This window comes from Pholis gunnellus (assembly GCF_910591455.1).
Source record: "Pholis gunnellus genome assembly, chromosome: 4".
NCBI classification, from domain to species: Eukaryota; Metazoa; Chordata; class Actinopteri; order Perciformes; family Pholidae; genus Pholis; species Pholis gunnellus.
This window is the reverse complement of record NC_136530.1, coordinates 13,873,541-13,897,528: the sequence shown is the minus strand read 5'-3', so window position 1 is coordinate 13,897,528 and position 23,988 is coordinate 13,873,541. Positions and strand designations below refer to the sequence as shown.

The 23,988-nt window shown below is 40.4% G+C and overlaps 2 protein-coding genes across 3 annotated transcripts; one reads left to right on the top strand and one right to left on the bottom strand.

Annotated features, from left to right (window-relative positions):
* The first annotated feature begins 7,381 nt into the window (after positions 1–7,381).
* On the top strand, positions 7,382–10,502 carry LOC306694473 (angiopoietin-related protein 4-like). Its single transcript, XM_079157351.1, has 7 exons — positions 7,382–8,065; positions 8,258–8,368; positions 8,478–8,568; positions 9,038–9,151; positions 9,468–9,563; positions 9,654–9,947; positions 10,051–10,502. The coding sequence occupies exons 1-7, from the start codon at positions 7,571–7,573 to the stop codon at positions 10,230–10,232; spliced, it is 1,383 nt and encodes a 460-aa protein (XP_079013477.1). The 5' UTR covers positions 7,382–7,570; the 3' UTR covers positions 10,233–10,502.
* Positions 10,503–10,558: 56 nt separating this feature from the next.
* Positions 10,559–23,455, bottom strand: LOC306695338 (dipeptidyl peptidase 9-like). 2 transcript variants are annotated; one of them, XM_079158562.1, is made up of 21 exons: positions 23,314–23,455; positions 21,822–21,912; positions 20,528–20,772; positions 20,220–20,332; positions 19,676–19,849; positions 18,705–18,873; positions 18,508–18,618; positions 18,163–18,291; positions 17,778–17,839; positions 17,581–17,681; positions 17,275–17,452; positions 17,029–17,188; positions 15,956–16,035; positions 15,387–15,557; positions 14,795–14,930; positions 14,516–14,661; positions 14,192–14,338; positions 13,890–14,042; positions 13,238–13,380; positions 12,861–12,972; positions 10,559–12,608 (listed from the first exon to the last, which is right to left on the bottom strand). In XM_079158562.1, exons 2-21 carry the CDS (start codon positions 21,875–21,877, stop codon positions 12,516–12,518), a joined length of 2,679 nt encoding a protein of 892 aa, XP_079014688.1. In that variant the 5' UTR covers positions 21,878–21,912; positions 23,314–23,455; the 3' UTR covers positions 10,559–12,515. The 2 variants fall into 2 exon arrangements, with proteins under 2 accessions (XP_079014688.1, XP_079014689.1); XM_079158563.1 differs by having other exon boundaries at positions 23,319–23,455.
* Between the last annotated feature and the right edge of the window lie 533 nt (positions 23,456–23,988).

The following is a 23,988-nucleotide window of genomic DNA, read 5'->3' as shown; positions in this document are numbered from 1 at the left end:
CATCAGTCAACAAGCACTTCAAAAGAAAAAAGTAGAACAGAACAAAGTAGGGTTTTATCATGTTATCATACATTTATGGAGAAATGTGCCAACTGTTTTCACTGTTATTGATGTTTTTTAGAGTACTGAGACAAATTCCTATCAACTGTGTCGACATAACAATAAAATATTGAACTTTGACCTCTATCATTCTGTGTCGGTAACTTTGTAGAAACCTTTGTACACACAGTGAGCAACCAGAGAGGGGAAAAAAGAGTTGGAGGCCAAACACCAGCAGCTCTTTATCAGAACAGAAAGCAATTTCCCAGCTGAGCAGCGAATGGCACTGACCGGATGGAGATAGAAGGACACCCGTCTTTCACGTTCAAATCAAAGTCCAGAGACACTGGCAACAAAACATGTTTTCCTCACTGCGGCCCGAAGGCGAGTCCAGGCGAGGCCAAACAGGAAGATGTTTCAAGGCCTCTGAGGAGGGAAAGGAGCTCCTTGTTTGGCTTCAGAAAAACGAGTTCAAGTCATGAATCATAAAATTAGGGGCTGCAATTTAAGATTGTCTTTATTATCAATTTCTAATAATTTACTGTAGTGTATAAGAAGGTGACAGTATCCATCTCATTGATGTTTAAGTTCAATGTGAAATTTGATTTGATTTGCACATTGTATTAAACTAATGTTTGTGTATAAAGATCAGAAATGCCTTGGCAGTTAGGCTACTACAGCTTCAAGAGCTCCACCTGACCAGCAGCAAACTTTCAGGATTAGTTCATGAGTAGATGAGAATTGTTTAAGATTTGGGGCGTGATTGGGACATCCACAGCTACATGTGTTGGTCCTGTCTGCAGCTGAACAATGGTTTTCCCTTTCAAATGACTGCGTCACAGTTATTGATCAAAACCTTTTTACGTCCATACTAGTGATGGTCCCTGAAGATTTTATTGTCACAGCTAACAAAGCTAAGTTTGTGCCCTTTTCTACACGACTAATTATCTTCAAATGAAAAGGGACTGAACCACCATCATGTCATAAACGCTGGCTGGAGGATTCAGTGGCACATGTCAAACTCCAATAACTAACACTAGTCTTGGCTAAAGCAGAAGGTTTTAGATCTAGAAAGCTTTTTCTGCTTTATTTTAGAAATTGGACAATTTCCTGTCGATGTGTACGACTTTACAATATTCTAGTATTGCTTTGTTTCCCTTTTGGTATTGTGTATGTATTTGCTGTAAACTGAAGTTATTGTTGGAATGTTGAATGGAAATTCAGTAAAAAAGAAATTATGAAATGTTTAATCAAGTTTGGTTTCAGCAGATTATTTTAATGTGTCTTTATTTTCTAAATATTCATCCAGAGGCCCTTTTCACTAACTAAAAAAAGATAACTAATTTTGGCACAATACAAAACACATAATAATAAGTAAGTGCAAAGTAGCAGTGATCAGCAACTTACCAGTAACGATTCCTCTAGATATGCGTTTACAAAATATAACAAATAGAACTAAACTAATATGTCAAGTGATTAAACTTTGTAAAATGTCTCCTGATGATGTTTTTAATCTTCTGATGACTACGATATTACTATATAACATTTGGGCCATGTTTAAAAACAAATTTGGATTATTTTCTCATAATTGAAAGATTAATCCCAAAACATAAAAAACAATAAAGCAAAGAAAACTAACTGGAAAAACCAACAATCAATAAGAAATCTGCATGTGGTTACAAGTAAAGTTATTTTCACACACCAGAGGCTTTCCTACCAGTTTCTGGGTAAAAGGTGAACTGTGTAAGGGAAGTGATTTGACCCTCTTACAGCAGAAGGCACGGCCAAGCAGAGCGTTAAGTAATGTGATGGTGGGTGCAGTGAACCAGTGAAGCCCCATGTGAGTAATTTTCTTGACTGAAGCAAAGGTTAATACCTGATGAATAACACCACAAAGAAAAGGTCAAACAGGGTTTCATTTTAAGAAATGAAGCAGAGGTCGGCGAGGTATTTCATGCAATGAGACGCTGAGAAAGTTGAAAGATGAGTTTAGACAGATTGTCAGGTGTAGATTTATTGTTCAATTTATGCTTGTTGAAATGAGGAACCAGCATCCTGTCTTAACAGGACGTAAAAGAAAGACATCATACAGGGAGGTGTCATGTAAAACAGCGCCGGTCCAAGTTGTACCCTACGACTGCTCAAGTTAGTCTAAACAAGATTAAACATGTCAGGATGCTTCTGCTGCCTGTCCGATGGTCAAAAAGTGTACGGAAGTGAGAAATTCTCTCTCTCTAGTCTTTTTTTTCACTTTAAAAGCAAATATTTCTGCCACTTTACATGTTTACAACCGAGTGCAACACGTCTTTCAACTAAATGTTATCCCCAATCAAGCTATTATCGGCCCCCTCTACGATGGCTGACTGTTTACCTCGCTCCTTCAAGTGTGCATGGTTGTCCAGCTATATGCACACTTTGCCTGCAGACGTGGTCGAACATGTCGTTCCAACTGGTTAGTTTAGAGCGCTGCATCTTTGTAAGGCTGTTACGCTCATCCTAAAGAAAACCTAACTGTAAGATGCATAAAAGTTGAAGTCAAAAGTTAGATTTTGATCCGAAAAAGTGAACGAAAAAAATGGTAGTGGTTGGTAAGAATCAGACAAATACAAATTGTATTTACCTGCATATCCATCCTCTGGGGACCATGAATGTACAACATTTAAATTCGATTCATCTACTAGATATCAAAATATTACACAGGATAAGTAATAACTTTGACCTGCTGTAGCCGCTGAAGTGCAATTCTGAGGAATCGCTTAAGTCATTAAAATGCTGTACATCCTCTGGGGATCATGAATGTCTGAATGAGATTTCAAGGCAATCCCTGGAATAGTTGAGATATTTCAGTCTGGATCAAAGTGGTGGACCTGACATCGCCATCACAACAGCCCAAACAATATATAAATTACATAAAAAGCTTGGTTACAAACAGAACTATACATTTGCTAAAAATAAATATAATAAGTGGTTTTATTTACTTAGTGTAGCAGATCATTTAACGGTAAGATACAGGATGATGAACCTAAAGTAGTGCTGATTTAAATCACTATAAAACTATACATTCAGTGTTTCACAGTAGCCATAAAAAACCTCATTAACTCACTGAAGAAAACAGGAAAGGTATTTACACAGCCCACCTCTGACTGACATGCCTTCACCTCTGTTATACTCTTTGATCAGGGAGTGGATGCCTCGAGGAAACAACGCCGCTTTCTAGGTTAAAGTGCAAGCTAGAGAATCAGGTTGTAAAAAAAAGGAAAAAAGAGGCAACCGGTCCCAAAGCAAGAGGGAACACCAGGACACAGATGCTGCGAGAGGGGAAACTGGGTAAAAGGTCAGAGTGATGCATGTGAATGAGCGGAGAATCAACCTTTGAATTGTAAATAACAGCTGCTTTGTTATGAATCCCCCATGACATCACAAACGTTACCTTTCACACACTTTGCTTTTCTGCCAAATTAACTGAGCTGACTCCCATATGTTGAAAACAGAAAAGAGACGAGACAGGACTAAAGACTGTTTTCCAAAAATGACATATACCATTATAAACCAAATAAATAAGTATAAAACATTAACATTAAGTTATGGTATTTCTTTTTTCTGTTGATTTGTGTCCCTTAGTTGAAAAAATATAGATCGAAAATGAATTAGACAGAACTGTGATGAAATAAAATAGTCTTTTAGTACTAGTCTTTTACTACTTTTGACATTTTGGCAAATACACCCATTCACTTTTCAGAGAGTGGTGTCGATCTTCTCATCCTACTCAAGATAAGAAAAGCTAATTTCCTAAACATATGAAACTACTAACCTTTAATTGTGCATGCCAACACTGAGTTAAGCAAAACATTACGCATGAGCATCTCTGTCAACATGTTGATCTGAAATCATACTAGACTAGAATGTATTTTAGTTGAGGGAAATAAAACTGCTGGAAAAACTTAACTAATAATAAGAACATTGGATATACAGTCATCATACAGTTTTCACCAATATCTGAAAACAACAACAAAGTTTTGTAATCTGTGACGATCTGAAATGCCTAATAATCAAACAAATCCCAAATCTCTGTTACGCTAATTTTAGATTTTCTGTCAATAGTTTTTCAATGGTTTTTCCTCATCTGTTGCTTTTGTGAATTGGCCGTGTTGATCTTTCAAGGTGACTGATTAACTCTACACAAACACTCGAGGTTGAAGATCACAACAAAAGTTAAAAATAAATTCTGATCCAGCTGCAGCTCTTCTCGACGCTTTTGTTGGTTGTTCTCGCCCTCAAGCTGAGCACATCAGATCCTAAAGAGAGTTGGGGAATCTTTTCTTTCCTTGAGAGGCTGATGCAACACACCAGACACGTGACAACAGCCTCACCTTTCACACACTAACCCACTGGTGCCTGAAGACACGGTCTACCCCCACCAGCACCACCCCGCCCCGTAATGGAAGCTCATGTGCTGTACATGTGCAGATCTGATGGTACATGCTGTGTTGTTGTAATCTGCCCAGTTAAAATGACCTCGGGGTTCAGGAATGTTTCTGGATGTTTTTGGAAGATGAAAACTGTCAAAGTATGATTTGTAGAGATGAACTAATCTGCAGATAACCAGTTATCTGATGTGTCGGGACAATATTATCAGATATCTGCCGCTCAGTGTCATTCACCTCATTTAAGTCACAGATACCGAAATGCATGTGTACAATGTTTGTTAATATTATTTGAACTTTGCCATACTCACATATTAACGTGTGTTCCAGAAAACCAAAACAATGAGCTGAAAGATGCTAAAAAAGCTTGGTAGAGCTGAGTGGAGCAACAGATTCAGGTGATAATTATGTCAGTATCTAACTGAAGATTTGGATAAATATTATAACTACCACCACAAATATATTTGAATACATCTTCTAGTTTCTGAAAGCCTGAATATTTATTCCCATTTACAGGAAACAGCCGTCATTAAAACAAGACCCAAGGCTGACTCTGAACAGAGCTGCGGACACAAAGCTGCGCCTCATGTAAGCTGAGAGCAGGAGGTTTAGGGATACGTGCAGGACGGCAGCCTGCAGCACAGACGATACGTGCACTGGATCACAAATCAGACACGCACAGTACAAACAATATGATGTAAATGTCCCGAGGCCAAGGCTTTATTACGAATACAAACAAATGAAATCAAGTATCCTGGTTCAAGTGTCAATGTTTGATTTACTTTCATCGTACTGTACTTTGTAACTGTGCAACAAAGTATAGCTCCTCTTTGGCCGTCTGGTTTCATCAGAAACATTCATGACTGCAGAGACAGATCTAAAGTTTAGTTTCAAAATGTGGATGGATTGTCATGAGATTTGGTTCAAACATTCATGGCTTAAAGAGGATGAATCCTAATGACTTCAGTGAACCCAGACTTTTCATCACATCACATTTGTGGTTTTGAATGAAATGTCTGCACCACTATTGGATAAATTGTCATGTTCCCCTAATGATGAATTGTAATAACTTTATTATCTCTTGACCTTTCCTCTTGCAACACCAACAGGATAACATTCTATTTCCTCCAATATTAATAATATATTATGAACTTTGTTGCTTTAAGAAAATACATGTAGAGCTGATTTTCCCATCAGCCTCAGCTTTACTTTGCGTTTAGTACTAATTAGCAAATGTTAGCTTGCTAACATGCTAAACTAAGATGGCAGACATGCTAAATTACATTACATGGTAACATTAGCATGTTAGCATAGTAACATGATGTACAGCCTCACGGAGCGGATATCAGGTCTGTAGATTCTTAGATTAGTTATTATATTCAGATGTTTATGAGTTCTTCATGTTGACATTTTGATTAGCGCTGTAATTACTATTTGTATTTTTGCTATTGACAAATATTTTCTTGATTAATAGATTGTTTGGTTTGTAAAATATGGGAATACAAAAATGCCCATCACAGTTTACAACGCAAGGTTTCGACCAACAGCCCAAAACTCAAAGATATTAAGTTTACTATCACAATAGACAAAGAAAAGGCAGATAGTTGTAGAATGTTTGTAATTAACTTATTAACTAATCTTTTTAGTGCATCATAACTTTAAGAGTTTAAGAAATCCCTTTTAATCTGACCATTTATAATTTTGTCTTGTCTGAGTAAAATACTCTTATAAATGTCACAAAGCCATGGTTTTCCATAATGTACTGGGTGTGTGCGTTTGTGTGTTTCAGTGTCTGGCATATCTTGTGGCATCTGTACCTCATCAGTGAGCTACACCCCGTGCCTCGTGTCTACGTGAGTGATTGTTGGACTTCGTCGCCAGGACCGTGTGTGTAAAAAGGCCTGAGGGTTGAACTTTCCCCTACTTCTCACACTGACTCCTCCATCTTTAAATGTTCTCCAGCATTCCTGAATACTTCGTACTGAAGACAGGCGGCGGCTCGCCTGCTTCACTCATTGAGATAAACAATAATATTGAATATCAGTGTTTCATTTGTGGAGGCCAAAGATCCAAAATCTGGAGATTACATCTTGTTGTTTACGATTCAACAAAACTGAACTATTTTGACTTTCTTTTTTTTTTTTTTTTTTTAATCAATCTGAATTTCTTCACAAAACTTACCAAAATAATAAAAACTACACAGCTATTTGGGTGTTTTGGATTAAATCTTGTTGAATTAACTGAAATATGGAAAACACAGTAGATAAATAGTTTTATTACAATCAGTGTGTTGGGGATGTTAAATGCATGCAAAAAGTTAGATGCAATACTTCATTAATGCAAATAGAATATGAACGAATGAACGCCTGTGATATACAGGATAATTATGTTACATAGAACAACAACAATAAGCCAATTAATTGATAAGTCAGACACTATTGAGTCATTTTGTACTGTTAGGGTTATGTACTGGTTCCAGGATCTCAAATGTGAAAATTCTTGGTCTTAGATGATAATTTGACTTGTTAGTCAGACAAAACAAGCCAATAATGTCACCTTGTGATGTAATCTTTGCCGTTTCTGATATTTCATAGATGATAAATCAGTTAATTAAGTGAAAATAATCAGCAGATGAATCAAAAATGAAAATAATAAGTTTAAAAGGTTCAGCTCTACATAGAATATTTGAGTCATTTTATGGAAACTACAAAGCGCACAGCTAGAAAAAAAAGACATGTAAGAAAATGTGTCAAACTATTTTTTTACTTTTGTCATAAACAAAAAACAAAAAATCAAAAGCAGACTTTGGTAGAAAAGCTCAGTTTGAGCTTTGAAAATAAAACCATCCATGTCAACTTCTTCCATCAGCGAGTGTTTAATCAGTAAGATTCAGACCTTTCATTGCATCATGAGCCAAGTCTGCATAAGGGTGACTACTATGAAAGACTTTCCACTCCCCCAGCCTCCCGTCATCCCACCTCCAAGCTCCAAAAGCCAATCAGAAGAGCCCTCTGCTGCAGCACTGAGCTATAAAAATCTCTCAGTGCTGTTCAGAGACAGACATCAAAACCAGCTTTCATACTGAAACAGACTCAGCGGACACGAAGATGAATATGCCACTGCTTCTCATCCTGCTGTTAACCATTTTGGTGCACGCAGCAGTCGCTTTCCCCACAGACAGAAGAGCTCAGCCTGGCCGGGACAAACACGCCTCCTGGGACGACGTGAACATTTTGGCTCACGGCCTCCTGCAGCTGGGCCAGGGTCTGAAGGAGCATGTGGACAAGACCAAAGCCCAGATGAGAGACGTCAACGCCAAACTGAAGGCCTTCAACGGCACGGTGGCGGAACTGGAGAGGAAGCAGCAGGAGCAAGACGAAGCTCTGAAGGCGAGAAGCAAAGAGGTGGAGGAGGAGAGAGCGAGGGAGAGGCTGGCGGCAGAGCTGGCCGAGGGGGTGAGGGTGAGGGTGGAGGAGGTGAAGACACAGAGCGAGGACATCCACACCAGGATGGACAGACTGGAGGAGAAGGTGGAGGAGGTTCTCAAAGAGCCGACACTGGTCAGCAACAACAGCGATCACACAGGAGTCTCATTTATCCAGGTGAGGAAAAAAAAAAAAAAAAGAGCATTTCTGAAAACAAAATTCACTAGTGCTAGTTACAAAACACAATCCTACAGTATGTAAACTTGTTCCCCATCTAAATACCTCCATGTTTGTTTACATTTGAAACAAAGCTGTACCCCTGAAAACACAACGATGCTGTGAAGCTGACCAGACATTGTATTTTTCCAGAGACTGGTAGCGGCTCAGAACAGACGCATTGACCAGCTGGTGGAGAAAATCAAGCAGCAACAAGACAAATTGGAGAAGCAGAGTCTGCACCTGCAAACACTGCAAATCAAGGTGAGCCTCGTAGGATTGAAGCCAGTGAGAGAGAATAAAACTGCGACCTCAAACCAAAAGAATTAACAAGATGATTGTCAGTGATTCATTATAGTTTCTTGACCTCCAGGTTGCACACAAGAGAGTAAAATCACACCGACGGAGAGATGAAGAGACGGCACTGAGGGGAGAGCCAGAAGAGCTGAGCAGAGACGCATCAGGTAAGAAAGTTTAAAAGTGATGGAGACAACGTCGCTCCGGGGGGGGGGGGGAATGGAATGAGAGAGGATATTGAAAAGACTTTAACCTGCAGTTCAGCAAACGACATTCAGTTTGCAACCATTTGCAGAAAGAGAACACAGGAGCTATTCATTTATCCTGAAGTGACATAGGAACAACAACAACAAAAAATCACCTTTGCACCTGAATTTATAACACTTGACTCGCTGGCAGAGCAGTTCACATAGAGTCCAAAGATCAGGAGAAAAAGAGGACAGCAGCTGTTAAACACACCTACTGTACTGTATGTTTGTAGGACACGGAAAACCAGATTCATCAACACATTTTTACAGATGTACTGATTTGAATGTCCAAAATCAAACCCGAGCCCGACTGACTGGCTCTGATGCCTCAGCCTGAACGAAAACCTCAATCATCTGATCAGTTTTCTGTGTTCTGGTTTGTCCTCAGGTTTGGCCAGAGACTGTCACGATCTGTTCGTACGAGGGCAGCGAGCCAGCGGCGTCTACAAAATCCAACCACAGAGCTCCCGGCCCTTCAACGTCCTCTGTGAAATGACTTCAGGTGAGTCACACAGGAGCTTTCCCTGAAGGTTCTCCAGTTTTAGTTCTACAACAACACGGCTACACAGCTAAAGGCCGAGTGTGGCAACTTTTTATCCAAAACTACACCTGTCTCAACAGCTTAAATCATAAAGCAGTCTAAAAAAACACTCCAGAGAGGGCCCAACAAAGAGGAGAAATTTAAACTCAAAAGGTTGCACATATCAGCGATACATGATCCCTAAGAAATTTAAACGGCGTCAATACAATAAAAAGTCAAGTATTTTTGTGTGCTAAGCCTCTTTAGCTCAATCTTTTCTCTCTTTCTCTCTCTGCAGAAGGTGGATGGACTGTGATCCAGAAACGTGAAGACGGCTCCAACAACTTCAACCAGCTGTGGGAAAGCTATAAGAAAGGCTTTGGCAACCTGAATGGTAAGAAACTTGGCTCAAAGAAGTTCTTAAAATATTACTAAACCTCAGTGAAAATTTTAAATGAATCTCAACATTTCTCTTCCCTTTCAGGTGAGTTTTGGTTGGGCTTGGAGAACATCCACTCGCTCTCCAAACAAGGCCAGTACGTCCTGCAGGTGGAGCTCTCTGATTGGGTGGGAGAGCAGCAGCAGCAGCAACGGGAGGCTCGTTATCGATTCCAACTTGAAGGAGAAGAGAAGAAGTTTGCTCTCCACCTGGAGCAGGAGTCTTCATCCGGGGCTCAGGAGAACATAATGACAACCGAAGAATCCGGTCTTCCTTTTTCCACAGCCGACAGAGACAACGACCTCGCTGCAGATGTGAACTGTGCTGAACTGCTCTCAGGTACGAAACCTCAACACATACAAACTGTCTGAGTGGCTTAGTGCCACGAATAATCAGAAAGAAACAAAAATGTTGCTATAAAAACGCTCTTCTTTTGTTGCAGGTGGTTGGTGGTTCAGTAGTTGCGGGGAGTCAAACCTCAATGGCAGATATCCCAGAAGGCCGAGCGTGCTCAGACGGCAGCGCTCCAGAAGACAGGAGATGTTCTGGTCGTCCACAAAGGGACAAAACAACTCTGTGAAGGCCACGCTTCTGAAGATCGCGCCCGCCACAATAAAACAATAAGCAGATCAGTCTGCCTCAAACAGCAGAGGACCAAAGAAAACACGACTCTATTTAATACTAATTAATGATCTCTCCTAACAGGCACTGGATCATCAGATATTTCTATGCTGTGCCATACGATCAATAAGTGTCACAGTGGACACGTTCAGTCATATTGACAGTTGTTTATTCCCTTTATAAGGGCTTCTTGAGCTTCTTTTGTAATACTTACTGTATGTGTTTTAAGTTTTCTACTTAAATACTACACAGTGTATTATCTTCATCATTTATACAACATTTTATATTTCATTTATATGAAGTGGATGAGAATAAAGTTTTTTGAAAGTTTAATAGGTCTTGGTTCTTTCTTCTTGCTTGAAGGCGTAACAGCAAACTTCTTCTCAATAAAATGAAAAACCATACAAAGAAACACATTTTACACTTCAAGTTCTTCAAATGACCGTCTACGTACATGTATGAGTTACGCATTTCATAAAAATTCATGAGTCTTTATAAAAAGGTCAAAATAAACCACAAGCTGTACATGATTATATTGAAAACAATGCCTCTTACTGGAGAATCCTACATCTGGGGTGTGATGTAAATAAACATAAATTTGTTTGTGTATGGTTAACGTGAGTCGCTTGAAATCTGATTTTGAATGAATGTCTCTTAAGGGCATTCTTTATTACGTTACAATATTTGGCACATAGTGTGATGTTTGTTTAACGTATTGGACAAAGGGGTTGAAAATGATTTCTTTTAAACTACTGCTCCCTGCTGGGGAAATGAGAAAGACCACCGGTGTGTTCAAACAAGAGGCAGAACGCTCACAAGTGTATTTGGTATCAGGATTATTATCTCTCTCTAGAGCATAACTTTCCTTAAGATGATTTTCTCACTTTGTTATTAATGTGAAATGGTTTGTTGGGCCTGTGTTTTACTTCTGTGCCATTTCTTATTTTTACACACGTCTTCTTGCTGCATTAGGGTGATTCATATTTTTTGAATGTATCTAATTTAATCCCGTTCTGTTTCATCTCCTTTCCCCTAAACTCAAACATCAAAAGGCCTCACACTGTTTATCTACCAACTGCCTGAACCGTCAGAGGAATTTTCAGATATTTTACCAAAAAGAATTACGTCTAAAATACTTTTAAAAAAAATTGGATTTTCATTTGGTGACAAGACTTTTGGGGGAAAAAAAAAGTTCACTTCTGTTTATTTCTTCATGATCTGAGAGTACATTTAACCATAAACAGGTGACGGTAGCTCATCTGACAGATGTTCATCAGACACATGCGTAACAAGGCATTTTATTGTCGTAGGTCCTCAGACAGATTCCCTGATTTATACTATACGAGCAAGGCACCTCAGACTGCTAACAGTTGTGTCATACATCATCTTATAGGTGTTGGCACCAAGGCAAATATATGTAATATGTGCAAAATTCCTCAGCAGCAGCAGAAGAAAAAGAAGCTCCCCACAAAATTTAAGCAAGCGAGTGAAACAGCAACAGGTCGCTACATAGTTCCACCTTTTATGAATGCATAATAATTCACACAAATATTTTTCAACACTAAGCAAAAAACAAATGTGGCATGTGATTTTTTTTTTCGTGTAGATCTGCCAAAGTGTGGCACAGCACATAAGAAGTATTTTATGATAGCACAGAGTATACGACAAGGGGGCTTGAGAGCTTGTATGCTCTTATAGAGCTCTACGTTTGCTAACATCACTCCAGTGTTTATTCACAGACACAGGACGACGATCATCCGTCGGGTCCCAGAAAAACGTGAAACGTGAGAGTTCAATAAAAAAAGGAATTGTAAGAAAAAGAGACAGTAAAACAAGAGCTGCAGGTCCACTGCTGGACTTGTTGCATTGCTGACAAAGTTCTGTCTAAACATCAATTAATTTTTTTACACAGCCCGTTTGTTCAGGACGAACGGCGCCCTCGGTTGGTTTTGGGGCTGAAAGCAATCCAGCAGATTTCCCTACACTGTAAAATACAGTGTAGACTACTTTCTCTCAGCGAGTGACTCGTTCATGGTGATGCTTCTAAAAATCTGTAAATTAATCTTGTCATCATTTATTGATGCTAAAATGCTTCAGCACCGTTAAGACTGACGACACAACTCTTGAGGTGTGATGAGGTATGGCATAGCTTATCAGCGAAATATCATAAAATCGAGAGAAAGGAGAAGAAGATGCAGGTTTAAATAAATGGAAGAAAGGGAAAGAGGAGACAAGGAGAGGAGGTTAAGAAGCAAGGAAGGGAAGGTCAGTGTGTAGCAAGGCTTATCAGAGGTTCTGCTGGAGGAAGTGCAGCAGCGTAATCTCGTAATGTTCTCCGGACTCTGGACATCGGATGCTGTGTCGCTCGTTGGGATAAATCTGGAAAAACGGAAACAAAAAACCCCACATCCAATCATCAAGGATTCTGCTAAACTCACTTCAATGTGCTTTGTAATGTGTTGGAGGATGAAGGCAAAACGCATTGGCTCATGACAAAGTTGTTCTTTATACAAGTGTTGCTGGAGTTTCGGCGTCGTTAGACTTTATTAAAAAAAAAATAGAGTCGGACTTTGTTGCACATCTTTCTCACAGACTTCAGTAAAGTCAGTATAAATAAGTGAACCCTCTTACCTGCAGGTTGTAAGGCTTTCCTGCCCGGATGAGTTGAGACACCAAGAAGTTAGTGTGAAAAAAGTGCACATTCTCATCTAGAAACCCGTGCAGGATCAGCAGTCGGTTGGGCCTTTGTTTGACAGAGAGATGCAATTCTTAGTTTCTTTGCTTTTGTTCACATATAAACATGTAGGATCAATTTAACTGATACCAACAGGAATACAGAAACTAAATTAAACCGTGCACTTTGACGTCTACTTCTAACTTGAGCCCACAAATGATCAACAATCTGTGTTATTTTGTGACATTAACTGTAAAAAACAGCCTTGCTGGACAAAGGTGGCGGCTGACAGAAGGTGCCGTACAACATGATGTAATAATATGACTGCTCTCACTCATTGGGGAGTTTGTCGACGTGCAGGGCGACAGAACAAGCCTCGTATCCCTTCTGGTTTTTCTCAGGCGTGTCCAAATATCGCTCTGTGTAGCCGGTGTCATAGGCCATCCACAGCGTCACTGGAGCTCCTGCAATGGCAACCTGAAAAAACACAAACAGGAAGTCAAACAGCAGCACTTTAAAAAAAAAAAAAAGCCCACTAAGTTTAAAATCTAATTGAATCATGACCATAAAACTGAAAGTGAAATTGAATAATGGATTTTGGAGAATTACGACACTCCTAGTCCACTGAAAGTGCTTGTGTTCACCATGTCAGGATGATTGGAAGTGTCTGATATTATGGAAAGAGTCTCGTTCTGAAAGCTCGCAAAACTTTATATTTCCCTGTAGGGTCCTTTCCATCATGTTGTCAGACACAAACAAGCACTTTTAGTGGAAGTAACGTGGTATTGGTGCTGCTCACTTTTGTAGCTTTGTAGCTGCCGGTACAGCAATACCCCTCAATACTGGATCTATTAAAAATAATGGTCCCCATGGGTCACTTAGACCGAAAACCATGGAAAATAGGGTCTAAGTTAGCCTTTCAGTCTCATACTCACTTACTGCACATCCTTTAGCATAATAAGAGAGTAGACGTTAATGGCTTTCACCTTGAAGATGTCAGGTTTGTGGATGAGGCCCATGAGGGAGAGAAAGCCTCCGTATGACCAGCCATGGATGGCAACACGACTCAGGTCCACAAACTTGTACTTTTCAGCCACGTAGTGTAAACCCTCCACCTGGTCGTCAATCTCCACCTGACCCTGATTGGAGGAGAACAGATCTGTCACTCACCGGGCATTACAATACACACATTTACTTCTACTACAAGTTTTAAAAGGGCTAAAACAAATAAACTGTAAATAAAACACTCGGTTCCTTCCTCTCCATGAGTCTTTAATGTGTTAACTACCATTTTGTCCTTCACAGCTCCTTCAAACTTGAGTCCGCGCTGACAGGAGCCTCGTCCATCGATGACCAGCACAGCGTAGCCCAGAGAAGCCAGCGTGCTCAGACGCAGGTACTTCACTCCTTTATAAGAGTTATTCACTAACTGGACCTGGAAGGAAAACAAACAAACATGGTTACAGCAAAAGCAATTGGTCAAAAAAACATGAGGATGATGATATGACGACAAAAATATTGCATTTTACCATTAAAATGTAATTGAAGTATCAAAAGCAAACATCTACGTGTGCATGACATGACTCTACTGTGACAGTGGGGGAGATCAAACCTGCGGGCCACCGTAAACAAAGACGACAGTTGGATGCTTCCTGCCGGGGACCAGGTTGTGTGGTTTGTACAACATGCCGTACAGCTCGAAGCCCGACTGCCCCGTGAAGCTAAAGATCTCTGGAGGACTGGAGTCGGAAGGAAAACCTGGAAATGTACACAAGTCTGAACATTAACTCAGTTTAAATCAGTAGATATGAGTGTAATCTTCAACAGGTGATAGAGGATAAGAAACTGTCACACAATATTGGATCTGTTGTAAACAAACTGTATTTAGTACCAGAGGACTCCATCATGCTCGCCCAAAACTGAGGCTCTTTGTGCAGCGGGTCGTCGTCTGAGCCCTGCAGCTTGTAGACGTGCACACAGGGTGATGTGGTCAAGCTGCTGTAATGGCTGACGAACATGTCAAAGGTCTGTATGAAAAAAAGAAAATAAATCACACAATACAAGGTTAAATTACATCCTTTACAATTTATATTTCTGCTGACACCTGAATACAGGATCACAAACTGACATTGTTTTTATTTTTCTTAATTAAGGTTATACTCGTGGTATTTTGAAAGCCAATACTTCTATTCTGAGGGTGCTAATGGGTGATATTTTGTGCCAAATTTATAAATAATGTTATAATAAGATTGTGTCAGAAACAGGAGTGAAATAGCCTCTGAACACTTTTAACACACATGGAATAAACAAATAAAAGTACAGTTTTATGTCTGTTTGAGGTTCATAGAAATTAACTTTCTAGTTAATTGCGGATGTGTTGTCCAGGTCTCTAAGTCAGTGAAAAAAATGAATTGGGCTGGGTGGCGGGTGGATGATTTATGTGTATTTGTAGTTCAGGTCCAGGCATCACTGATGGTACATACCTGGCTCACTGAGCAGCTGTGGGAGAAGCCGGGTTTGGTGAGTCGGACGATTTCAGCCGGCGAGTCGTAGCTCACAACATAAAGGTGATGCTCCAGAGGAGAGTCTTTGGTTCCCTGGAAGTAAACCAGCTTTGCTGCCTCGTCAACCCAAATCTGAGGACTTGATGAACGCTGGAAAAAAAACCAAAAGAAAACACAAGAAAAGAAAAAATCAACATCCTGTTTTAAAGTAGTGCTTTTTCATTAGTTTGCTGTAGTTACAGTACCTACCTGTTATTTACTACCTGTAACTGACAACTACTCTTGTTGTTTTGTGAAATTTACAAATTATTAAGGCCTCATAAAAATATAATTTATTTAACTTCTTGATGCAGGAGACCCGAAGAACAAACCCTAGAACCGTTAACTCTGCTCATGTCAGACATACTGCACATCAAGCAGAGCATCTCAAACGTTATGTTAAACTCAAAGTGTTCTGATGAGCGGATGCGGTGGTTCACTTGTGCTGCTCTGGAACGGAAACCGTTAAACGTCAGCCACCTTGAACAGATATGTGGGCGGGGCTTTACCTTCGATCCGTGATTGGCCAGCACCTCCCACTCCCCACTGGTTATGGTGACCTCCTCTTTGACTGGACACTTGAAATCATCTGGTGAGAGAAGACAGGTGCATCAACTGACTTGTTTTACAACAAAGGAATCATTACATTACTTTTATCAATATCATAGTACTGAGCCAGCACCTCAGGGTAAGAAATGGCCTTTTAATGAATGCTGACGCAGGCGTGTGTACAATTCTTGTGCTACTGGATAGAAGTGCTGCCTGTGAACAATTGATCCTGACATCCTCTTAGATAGACTGAGGAACTGGGTGGACATATATGGTACCGCATGAGACTAGTTCTCATCATGTCTGTTAAACAGCAAGTTGCGAGTCTCCTTTCATGTTGTCTTTTTACTAATATGAAGTATGGTGTGCCTCAAGGGTCAATTCCTGGACCAATTTTGTTCTCCCTGTATATGGTCCCCTTGGGCGATGTCATCCATAGATTAACATGTCACATGTCATCCATGTTTTAGGACTGATTTAAGATCTTGTTGACGCATTTGAAGGCTCTTCGTGACAGGGCTCCAGAATATATTTTTGACCTTTAATCTCATTGCTTGTGGTGCCTCATGGAAACACAGATATGTTGAAATGAGTCACTGAGTTCAGGATTTGTTTATAATAATAAAACCAAAACTGAAATAAGTCTGCAAAACAAAAACTACGACAGACAACCAACTACTCAAAATTAAACTGAAACGAAACGGGCAAAAATGAGACCAACAGAATCGAAAGTCTGAAAAACGTTGTGGCTCATATATGAGAAAACCAAATCAAAATGTTTTCCCCAAACTGATTTTATGAATTGGGCTTTATGAGTTAATAAGTTGGTATGGTACCGTATGGTTGGGTTAAATTATAGACCAAAACTACAAGGTATACAAAGGATTCCTTTGATTTTTTATTTTTTTTTAAACTCTAAATATGAATTAATACATGCTCGTCACTAAAGTCAATAAATTAAGTAAAGATTCCTTCTAGGGGGACACTTTGTCTGGTGCACCTGGACTGTGAATGTGCTTGTTGAAGGCGTTACCTTCAGAGTGCACGTATCCATTGGCCCAGTTGTAGCTGCCCAGCTGTAACACCGAGGTGATCTTATACAGGTGACAGAAACCGGTTTTTGATTCATTTACTGCTATGAAGCTGATCTCATCATCGCTGGTTTGGATGAACGGGTGGAAGATGTCGTGCACCTGAAAGACAAATCACGATGTGTTTTTTCCACTGAAGACTGCACTATTTTTGCAAGATTTTAGAATGATGTGGTGTTGGGCCTCACGTTGATCCAGGTGTCGCTGGTCTCCTCGTAGATGATGAAGGGATGGACGGTGTCTCCGAGGGCCTCGAGGCTCTCCTGCCTGTTGGCTCCGTCCTGACGCGCAGGGATGAAGAGCGCCGGAGGCAGCAGCACCAACTGGAGACGCTGCTGCCGTCGCTCCATCATGACCGCCCATGCACTGACACACAGAAAGAGGAAGAGCTGTGAGGCACGTGCAGCAGAGGGACTCTGCAAAGTTTAAAGACTACGAGTGGTGGTTTTAAAGTTGTGTTTTTTAGGTTTTGGAGAGAGAAAAAAAAAACATACTATCTGCCGTCTTTTGTCCATCCGGCTCTGGTGATATATTCAGCATTAGGGAACAGGCTGGTGAAGGGAACAGGCAACTCCTTCTCCTGCGTGCTGACAATCTGAGGGAGAAAAAAAAAACAAGAAGCTGGCATTTGAACTTCTCTCTGATGAACTCTCTGGTAAACTATGTTTTATGGCACTGAACAAGCACTTACTTTGCCAAGATTGTCTGTCCGGATTTCTGCTATTTTGAGATTAATATCCGGATTCTTGCTGCCTGAACACAAAACAAAACTTGAGTTGCGTATCCACATAAAAATCCACATGATACCTTTCTGCTATAACTCTAGACTTCAGTTAATAAGTCATGCTGTATTGAATGAGCTACACAACATACATGCACAGAGTAGCCCGTGGAGTTTTTGACCTGTAGCTCTCTAGGGCATCCTTAAAAAAACTTGCCTACTGCATATTTCTTTTTATCATACAAAACCAAGAAACAACAAATGCAAAATGTATAAATCAAAAGCTGTGAGTGAGTGAGTGAGTGAGTGAGTGAGTGAAGTGTAGTGTAGTGTAGTGTACTGTAGTGTAGTGTACCTGCGCGTGGGTATCTGTAGACGTCGGTCTTCCGCTCTTCCAAAGCCGGAGATGGAACATGGATGATCTCAACTTCAGACTCATCCACTTCCTCGTAAAGAATCTGTAGAGTCTTACCACCATCTGATTCTGAACCAGAGAGAAACCAGTAAAGGACGGGTTTGTTTACAAGACAAAACTGCAAGCCGGTAGGTATCAGAATCATTTGAAAACTTAACACAGGTGAAGTCTCATATAAATAAATGTGTGTTATTTAAGTATCTAATAATAGTAATCCATCTTCATTTGATTGCCTCCTTGCTAAGAGAGCTACGACAGCAATCTATGTTTGTATTTCACGCTCACCTTCACGAGCAGCTGGTGACCACCAGTATCCGGTGAAACGGTCAAACTCTTCCTGCGTGACAAAAGTGGCAACACCGGCAGATTTGGGGTCGTCTTTTGGGTTATCGATACCTAAGAGAAAAATAAAACGATGTGTGAAAACTTCAAAGTACCAGGTAAGACACTCTCCAGGAACACCCGACTGTCTCCATCCTGACCTTTGTGGCAGAAGGTGAGCCTCCTCTCTTCCCCCGTCTCAATGCTGGTCACCCAAATGTCATTGTTGTTGATGAAGCCAATGAAGTTGGGGTCCCCGGGGCAGATCTTTGGGTCCATGCGTGTGCCTGAACTCTGGCTCTTGATTTCAACAGGGTCCATGGGAGAAGTCTGCACAGACAGAGAGGTCGACAGACATCTGAGGTCACAGCTGCTGTAGTTGCACAATTTGTCATTAACAGACGGAAAAAACAAAACAAAATCTGCCCAAGACGAGGATGTTTCAGACCAATAGTGATATTTCAGAGTGCAAAAAAATCTAAGAACATATCAGATAGGCTAGGGCGGTATCTAATTGTTCATATCTTTCACTGAGGTATATGGTAGATGAAAGAAATTGTCTAAAAAACTAAATTCTGTGTATATTATTTTTAATATAATGCTACTTTTCTGTAAAAACATGTCTATCCGAATTAGGTGATTTTTGGATCAAGTTTGACCTATTCAGGTTGAGAACATTCTCCCACTTCCTCAGCTAAATATTCAATTTAAAATATTAGAAAAATACTTAACCTCACAGCAGAAAAGAGGAATGATAAAGATCCTCTATTTTTGGTTAAGAAAGATTTCTGACTAAAGCTGAAGCAGTTTTCTGACATTTTATGGAAATAAAAAGATGTTTTAACAATGAATATAACAGCTGGTTGCTGTTCCGAATTGTGTATACATGGTGTATGTAGTGAGGGGGAATTGTACAGTTGAAAAATAAACGTATCAGTGCTCCCTGGTGGACAAACTGTGTAATAATGAAACCCTGTTTCCAAATGACCTCAACCATATCTTTGCCATTTCTGTGATGTCACTACTTGCATATGACAAATAGGCCAAAACAGATACATCTGTTCAAGCTAATAGACCTTGATATTCTCCTTTAGTCACACTGAAAGTCTTGCTTTATTATCCTTTAACTCACAGTGAAGCTGTTGTTTCCGCCGTCACGGCAATAGTACAGATTGCTGTTGGCCTGGAACAGGAAGAGGCCGCTGGGTCGGTGGTAATCATAGGAGGTGATGCCAGACACCCCCAAGCGTTTCCTCTCTCGCAGCAGCTCCTCCTCCCGCGAGAAGCCCCCGTGGTGAGGGCTGGCCTGAGGTCAGGGGTGACAGGAGGACACACTATGTGACAATTCTGGCCCGAGCGAGGTCAAAGTCGAAGAGGGCACGGAAAACAAACAGACGGTAAGAAAACATCACCGGACTTAATTTAAGAGAGAAATGCTATGTACCGATAAATAGAACCTCTTATCTGCTCTCTCTCTCTCTTCAGCAAAAACAACTTCTGTTTATGAAATCAAGTGGTGGAGGGGAAGATTTACAACAGTAGTTTTAAGCTCTGTGAGGAGAGACGCTCTTATGAAAAGGAGTGGTTCATAATCATCCTCTCAACAATAACCCTCGTTTGAATCTGGTTCGGATAGTCACATTAAAGTGTCAGAGTGGGCTAAAAATCCTTCTCACCTGAAAGCGATCCAGCATCTTTTTCCATGACAAAACCAATAGAGCCTCTTTGCGGACCTTCTTGGGAATGTCGGAGTAGAGCAGAGCGTTGTCCCTGCTGGCGTAAGGCATTCCTGTGAGAGCAGAGACGCTTAGTCAACAACCGAGCGACCATGTGTGTGGGTCCTACGGGTCTCTGGAAAGGCTATCACACGCTACATCTAACTGATTGAGAGCAAAATGGCGTTCCTGTACGAGTTATCTGCCTGAAGATGAATACATATTCCAACAACTGTGACAGGTTCCAGCTTTCAGGTCCCCGAGCTCACCAAGGTAGTACATGCGGTGGGAGTGCGGACTCGTCTCGTCCTTCTGGATGAACTGGAAGTCGTGTGGCGCCTTGTTGATAACCACGCCTGTGTTCTTGCGGCTGTTGTGGATGATCTTCCGCAGGCCGTCCCACGTTTGCTTCTCCACCTGGAACTGGGTGGGATTCACATCCTCCATCTCCACCACCTCTGTGCTGTCCGAGAGCTCGTCCACCCCGGTCATGCCTGCCAGTGCCTGCCTGATGCTGTGGGAGGAACTCGGACTAATCAGATACATCTACAGTAAATCACAATGGGAAAGTAACACTACAAACATGTGTATATCTCTGATTGAGGATGGCAGACGTTCTGTCAGAAAACAGCCTATTTACTGGTCTACTAATCCTATAATGTAGGTGTTGGATAACGTGGTCAAAGCATATTAAAGAAATCCTTTAATGTTATTTGCCACGCTAGCAGTGTGGCACTATGGATGGCAATGGCGATCTGTTGAATAGAGTTTGACTGCTGCCACTCCAGCCATAAATGTGTGACTTTGAATTACACTTTTTAATGTAGACGACATCAGAGATTATGTTGTCAGAAAACAATTCCCTACTCCACAAAAACCTTTCGGGCGATAGGGTCAATTTTGTCGTTCTCTCTTCCAAATAATCCAGCAACGCAACAATCCAGTCGCACACTGTAGGGTCCTCCTCAACCCGGAAACACGCCCCAACATAATGGTTTGTAAGAGTGGCTTTTAACAATGAGACGGGACATGCAACAGAAGCAACAGAAGCTCTGTGAGGAGAGAGAGGCAGCGGGGAAAATAAATTAAGGGTTTATTACCACACACATGTACTGCCCCGACGGAAAAGAGACGTTCAAATTCTAACATTATCGTGATGTGTTCAATGGAAGTCTGGTAAAATGTAGTTTTTGACGTTGTTTGAAGGATATGTTTTCACAACAATTTATAACAAATTGAGATGGAATTATGACTTGTTTACCTTCCTAACACTAGCTCTAAGCTGCTTTTAATACATCATCAAATCTACTAATGTCAAGATTGTTTTTCAATCAAAGCAAATATAAAACAAAGGCCAGTTAGTCTGGTGCTGTAATTCTGGTGCTTTGCTGTAAATTATAGTTCTAAGAAAGAAAATCTGCTCATCGGTTAGTCGGCAAACACCGGAATCTGCAGGTCCGACTTCAAAAAAAACTAAACGGAATCAGCAAAGAAAATTGCAATCTGGAAAATTAAAAACAAATAAACATGATTCTGACAGCTGTGGGGTTGGATGTCCCCTACCTTTCCTGGCCGTCTTCTGTTTGGTCTTCAGTTTTCAGCCTCTTTGCTCTGTGCATGAACCGTTCAACGACCCAGGACCAGCACTGACACCCTGTGGGAAACCAGGTGAACACATAAGAACTGAAGATGTCAAACAGATAAAACTAATTACACATTGTTGCATGGCAGCACCTGGTCCTACTGACCAACAGTTGATTTTAACAGTGAAAAGCTAGACGATGCCTTGAGTTAAGCTCCCATGCTGTAAACAGTGAATCTTGTTACTGAAGTCAGGGCCCTGTAGGTCTCTCTGCTGCTTCATCGTGGAGCTGCAGCTCTTCAGCCGACCACGCTCACAGCTGTGTGTTCCTGATATGCGGTCTCATTGAGTGTGACTCAGCTGCATGGCGCTCACACTTCAACGTCTGTGTCATAACTGTGGCAAATGTTACACTGTCCCTCCACATTTTACTGTAGGCCGGTCCATTGCCCTGGGCCTAGCTGGAGTGCAAATTCTTCACAAGTTCATTCCCAGAAAACACAACAGCCGGTCCCTTCAACCAAATCATGTCTGACAGAGAAACAAATACAGTATTTGTACATTTGACGTGACTTGAAACATTCTTCATTCTCCCTAATATACAACCACCTGTTATCACGTGACTGAGCATCCAGGTGACATGACGACAACTGTTGATGAAGGCTGTGAGATGGTTTAAGGCTCCACAGAAATCTACTGAATGGGGTTCAATCTTTTTAAAGCAAATTACTAAAAAATATGATTTTGCTCAATTGTATTCTACTTTATGATAGTCATTTATTTAAGATATATACAATCCTTATAAATTATATTTTAAATGTATGAAAAACTCTTTGGATTGTCTTCATGACCATTGACTCTGTTCAGCCTAAAAGATGAGGCCATGAATACATATTATTTGAGAATAACCAGTGAGATACTAATTATTCTCGATTGTTTTTCCCCACAAAATTCATAGTTTTGTTTTGTAAACACAACTGTGTAGGCTTTTTCAGTGAAACAGCAAACAGTGTTTTAATCGAAAGCTAAAATAAACTTCAAAGGGATAAAGGCTGAATCACTGTTGATAACGACTCAATGTATTCTCCTAGTCTGTGCCACATACAGACACATCACTAGTTCAACATGTAACGTTATATCTCTGGCATCATCGTCTCAGTTTGTCTGTTTTTAAGCATCCATGTTAAATCATAATTTATTTGTAACAATAAATTGCGTTAGTTTCGCTTTTGACACATCTGCTAACGTTAAAGATGCTAAAGTCCACACATCTTCTGACCACACGCACACGCACACACACACACAGTGTGTCGTCCCCATCAAACATGACCATAATTAACTATAACTGACATCCTGTTAACGTTATAGCTCTACGGTGCTTGGAGCTAGCCAGTTAGCCGCCCATTACCGCTAAACAGGCTAACGTACTAAAACAGGAGCACATCTAAACAGACAACATTCATTCGTGTGTACCTTACACTTTCTGCCCCAAAACCTCGAAAGCTTTTCTCCTTTTGTCGAAGTAGCATCCGTATAAATACAACGGCCCGTATCTGAATAAATTACAGAAATCAACTAACGACACTTTCCAAAGAGATGGTAGCTTAATGCTAATATGCGTACAACGCGGAAATAGCTGGAGAAATGAAGATTACGACCTGTGACCCGGATGTTGTATTCCGTTACACTACAGTGTAGAACCAGCTTCTTTTTTACATCAGAAATAACCCAAATAAAAGTTAATACATTAAAAAACATATGAATTAATTAATCTCTGGTCCTTCCTTTAAGAGCATCTGAATACTGGTGAGACTCAGTTTGTTTAAACCTCAATTTAATCTCAGAAAAGTTACCAATGACTCCTATTTTAGCATAAAGGCTGCAACTAATGATTTATTTCATTACTGAGTAATGTGACAATTATTTTCTCTAATAAATAAATCGTTTAGTCTGTCAATTGTTTTTTAGAAATGTTAAATGTCCATCACAGTTCTTAAGAGCCCAATGTGACGTCTACAAATGTCTTGTTTGATCATCAGTCCACTTAGAGACACTTAATTTACAATATAATACAGAGAAAAACGTCATTTTTTGTTGTCATTTTTGCTTGAAAACCACTCAAACAATGAATCATTCAATAGATGACGA

What these genes read in the sequence shown, in the direction of transcription:
- LOC306694473 (XM_079157351.1), top strand. Translation starts at nt 7,571, where the DNA reads ATGAATATGCCACTGCTTCTCATCCTGCTGTTAACCATTTTGGTGCAC. An exon ending in GCTGAGCAGAGACGCATCAG is followed by an intron (nt 8,569 to 9,037) that starts GTAAGAAAGTTT and finishes GTTTGTCCTCAG; the next exon opens with GTTTGGCCAGAGACTGTCAC. An exon ending in CTGTGCTGAACTGCTCTCAG is followed by an intron (nt 9,948 to 10,050) that starts GTACGAAACCTC and finishes CTTTTGTTGCAG; the next exon opens with GTGGTTGGTGGTTCAGTAGT.
- LOC306695338 (XM_079158562.1), bottom strand. Translation starts at nt 21,877, where the DNA reads ATGCACAGAGCAAAGAGGCTGAAAACTGAAGACCAAACAGAAGACGGC. An exon ending in GGACAGACAATCTTGGCAAA is followed by an intron (nt 17,682 to 17,777) that starts GTAAGTGCTTGT and finishes TTTCTCCCTCAG; the next exon opens with ATTGTCAGCACGCAGGAGAA. An exon ending in TGGATACGTGCACTCTGAAG is followed by an intron (nt 16,036 to 17,028) that starts GTAACGCCTTCA and finishes TTCTCTCACCAG; the next exon opens with ATGATTTCAAGTGTCCAGTC.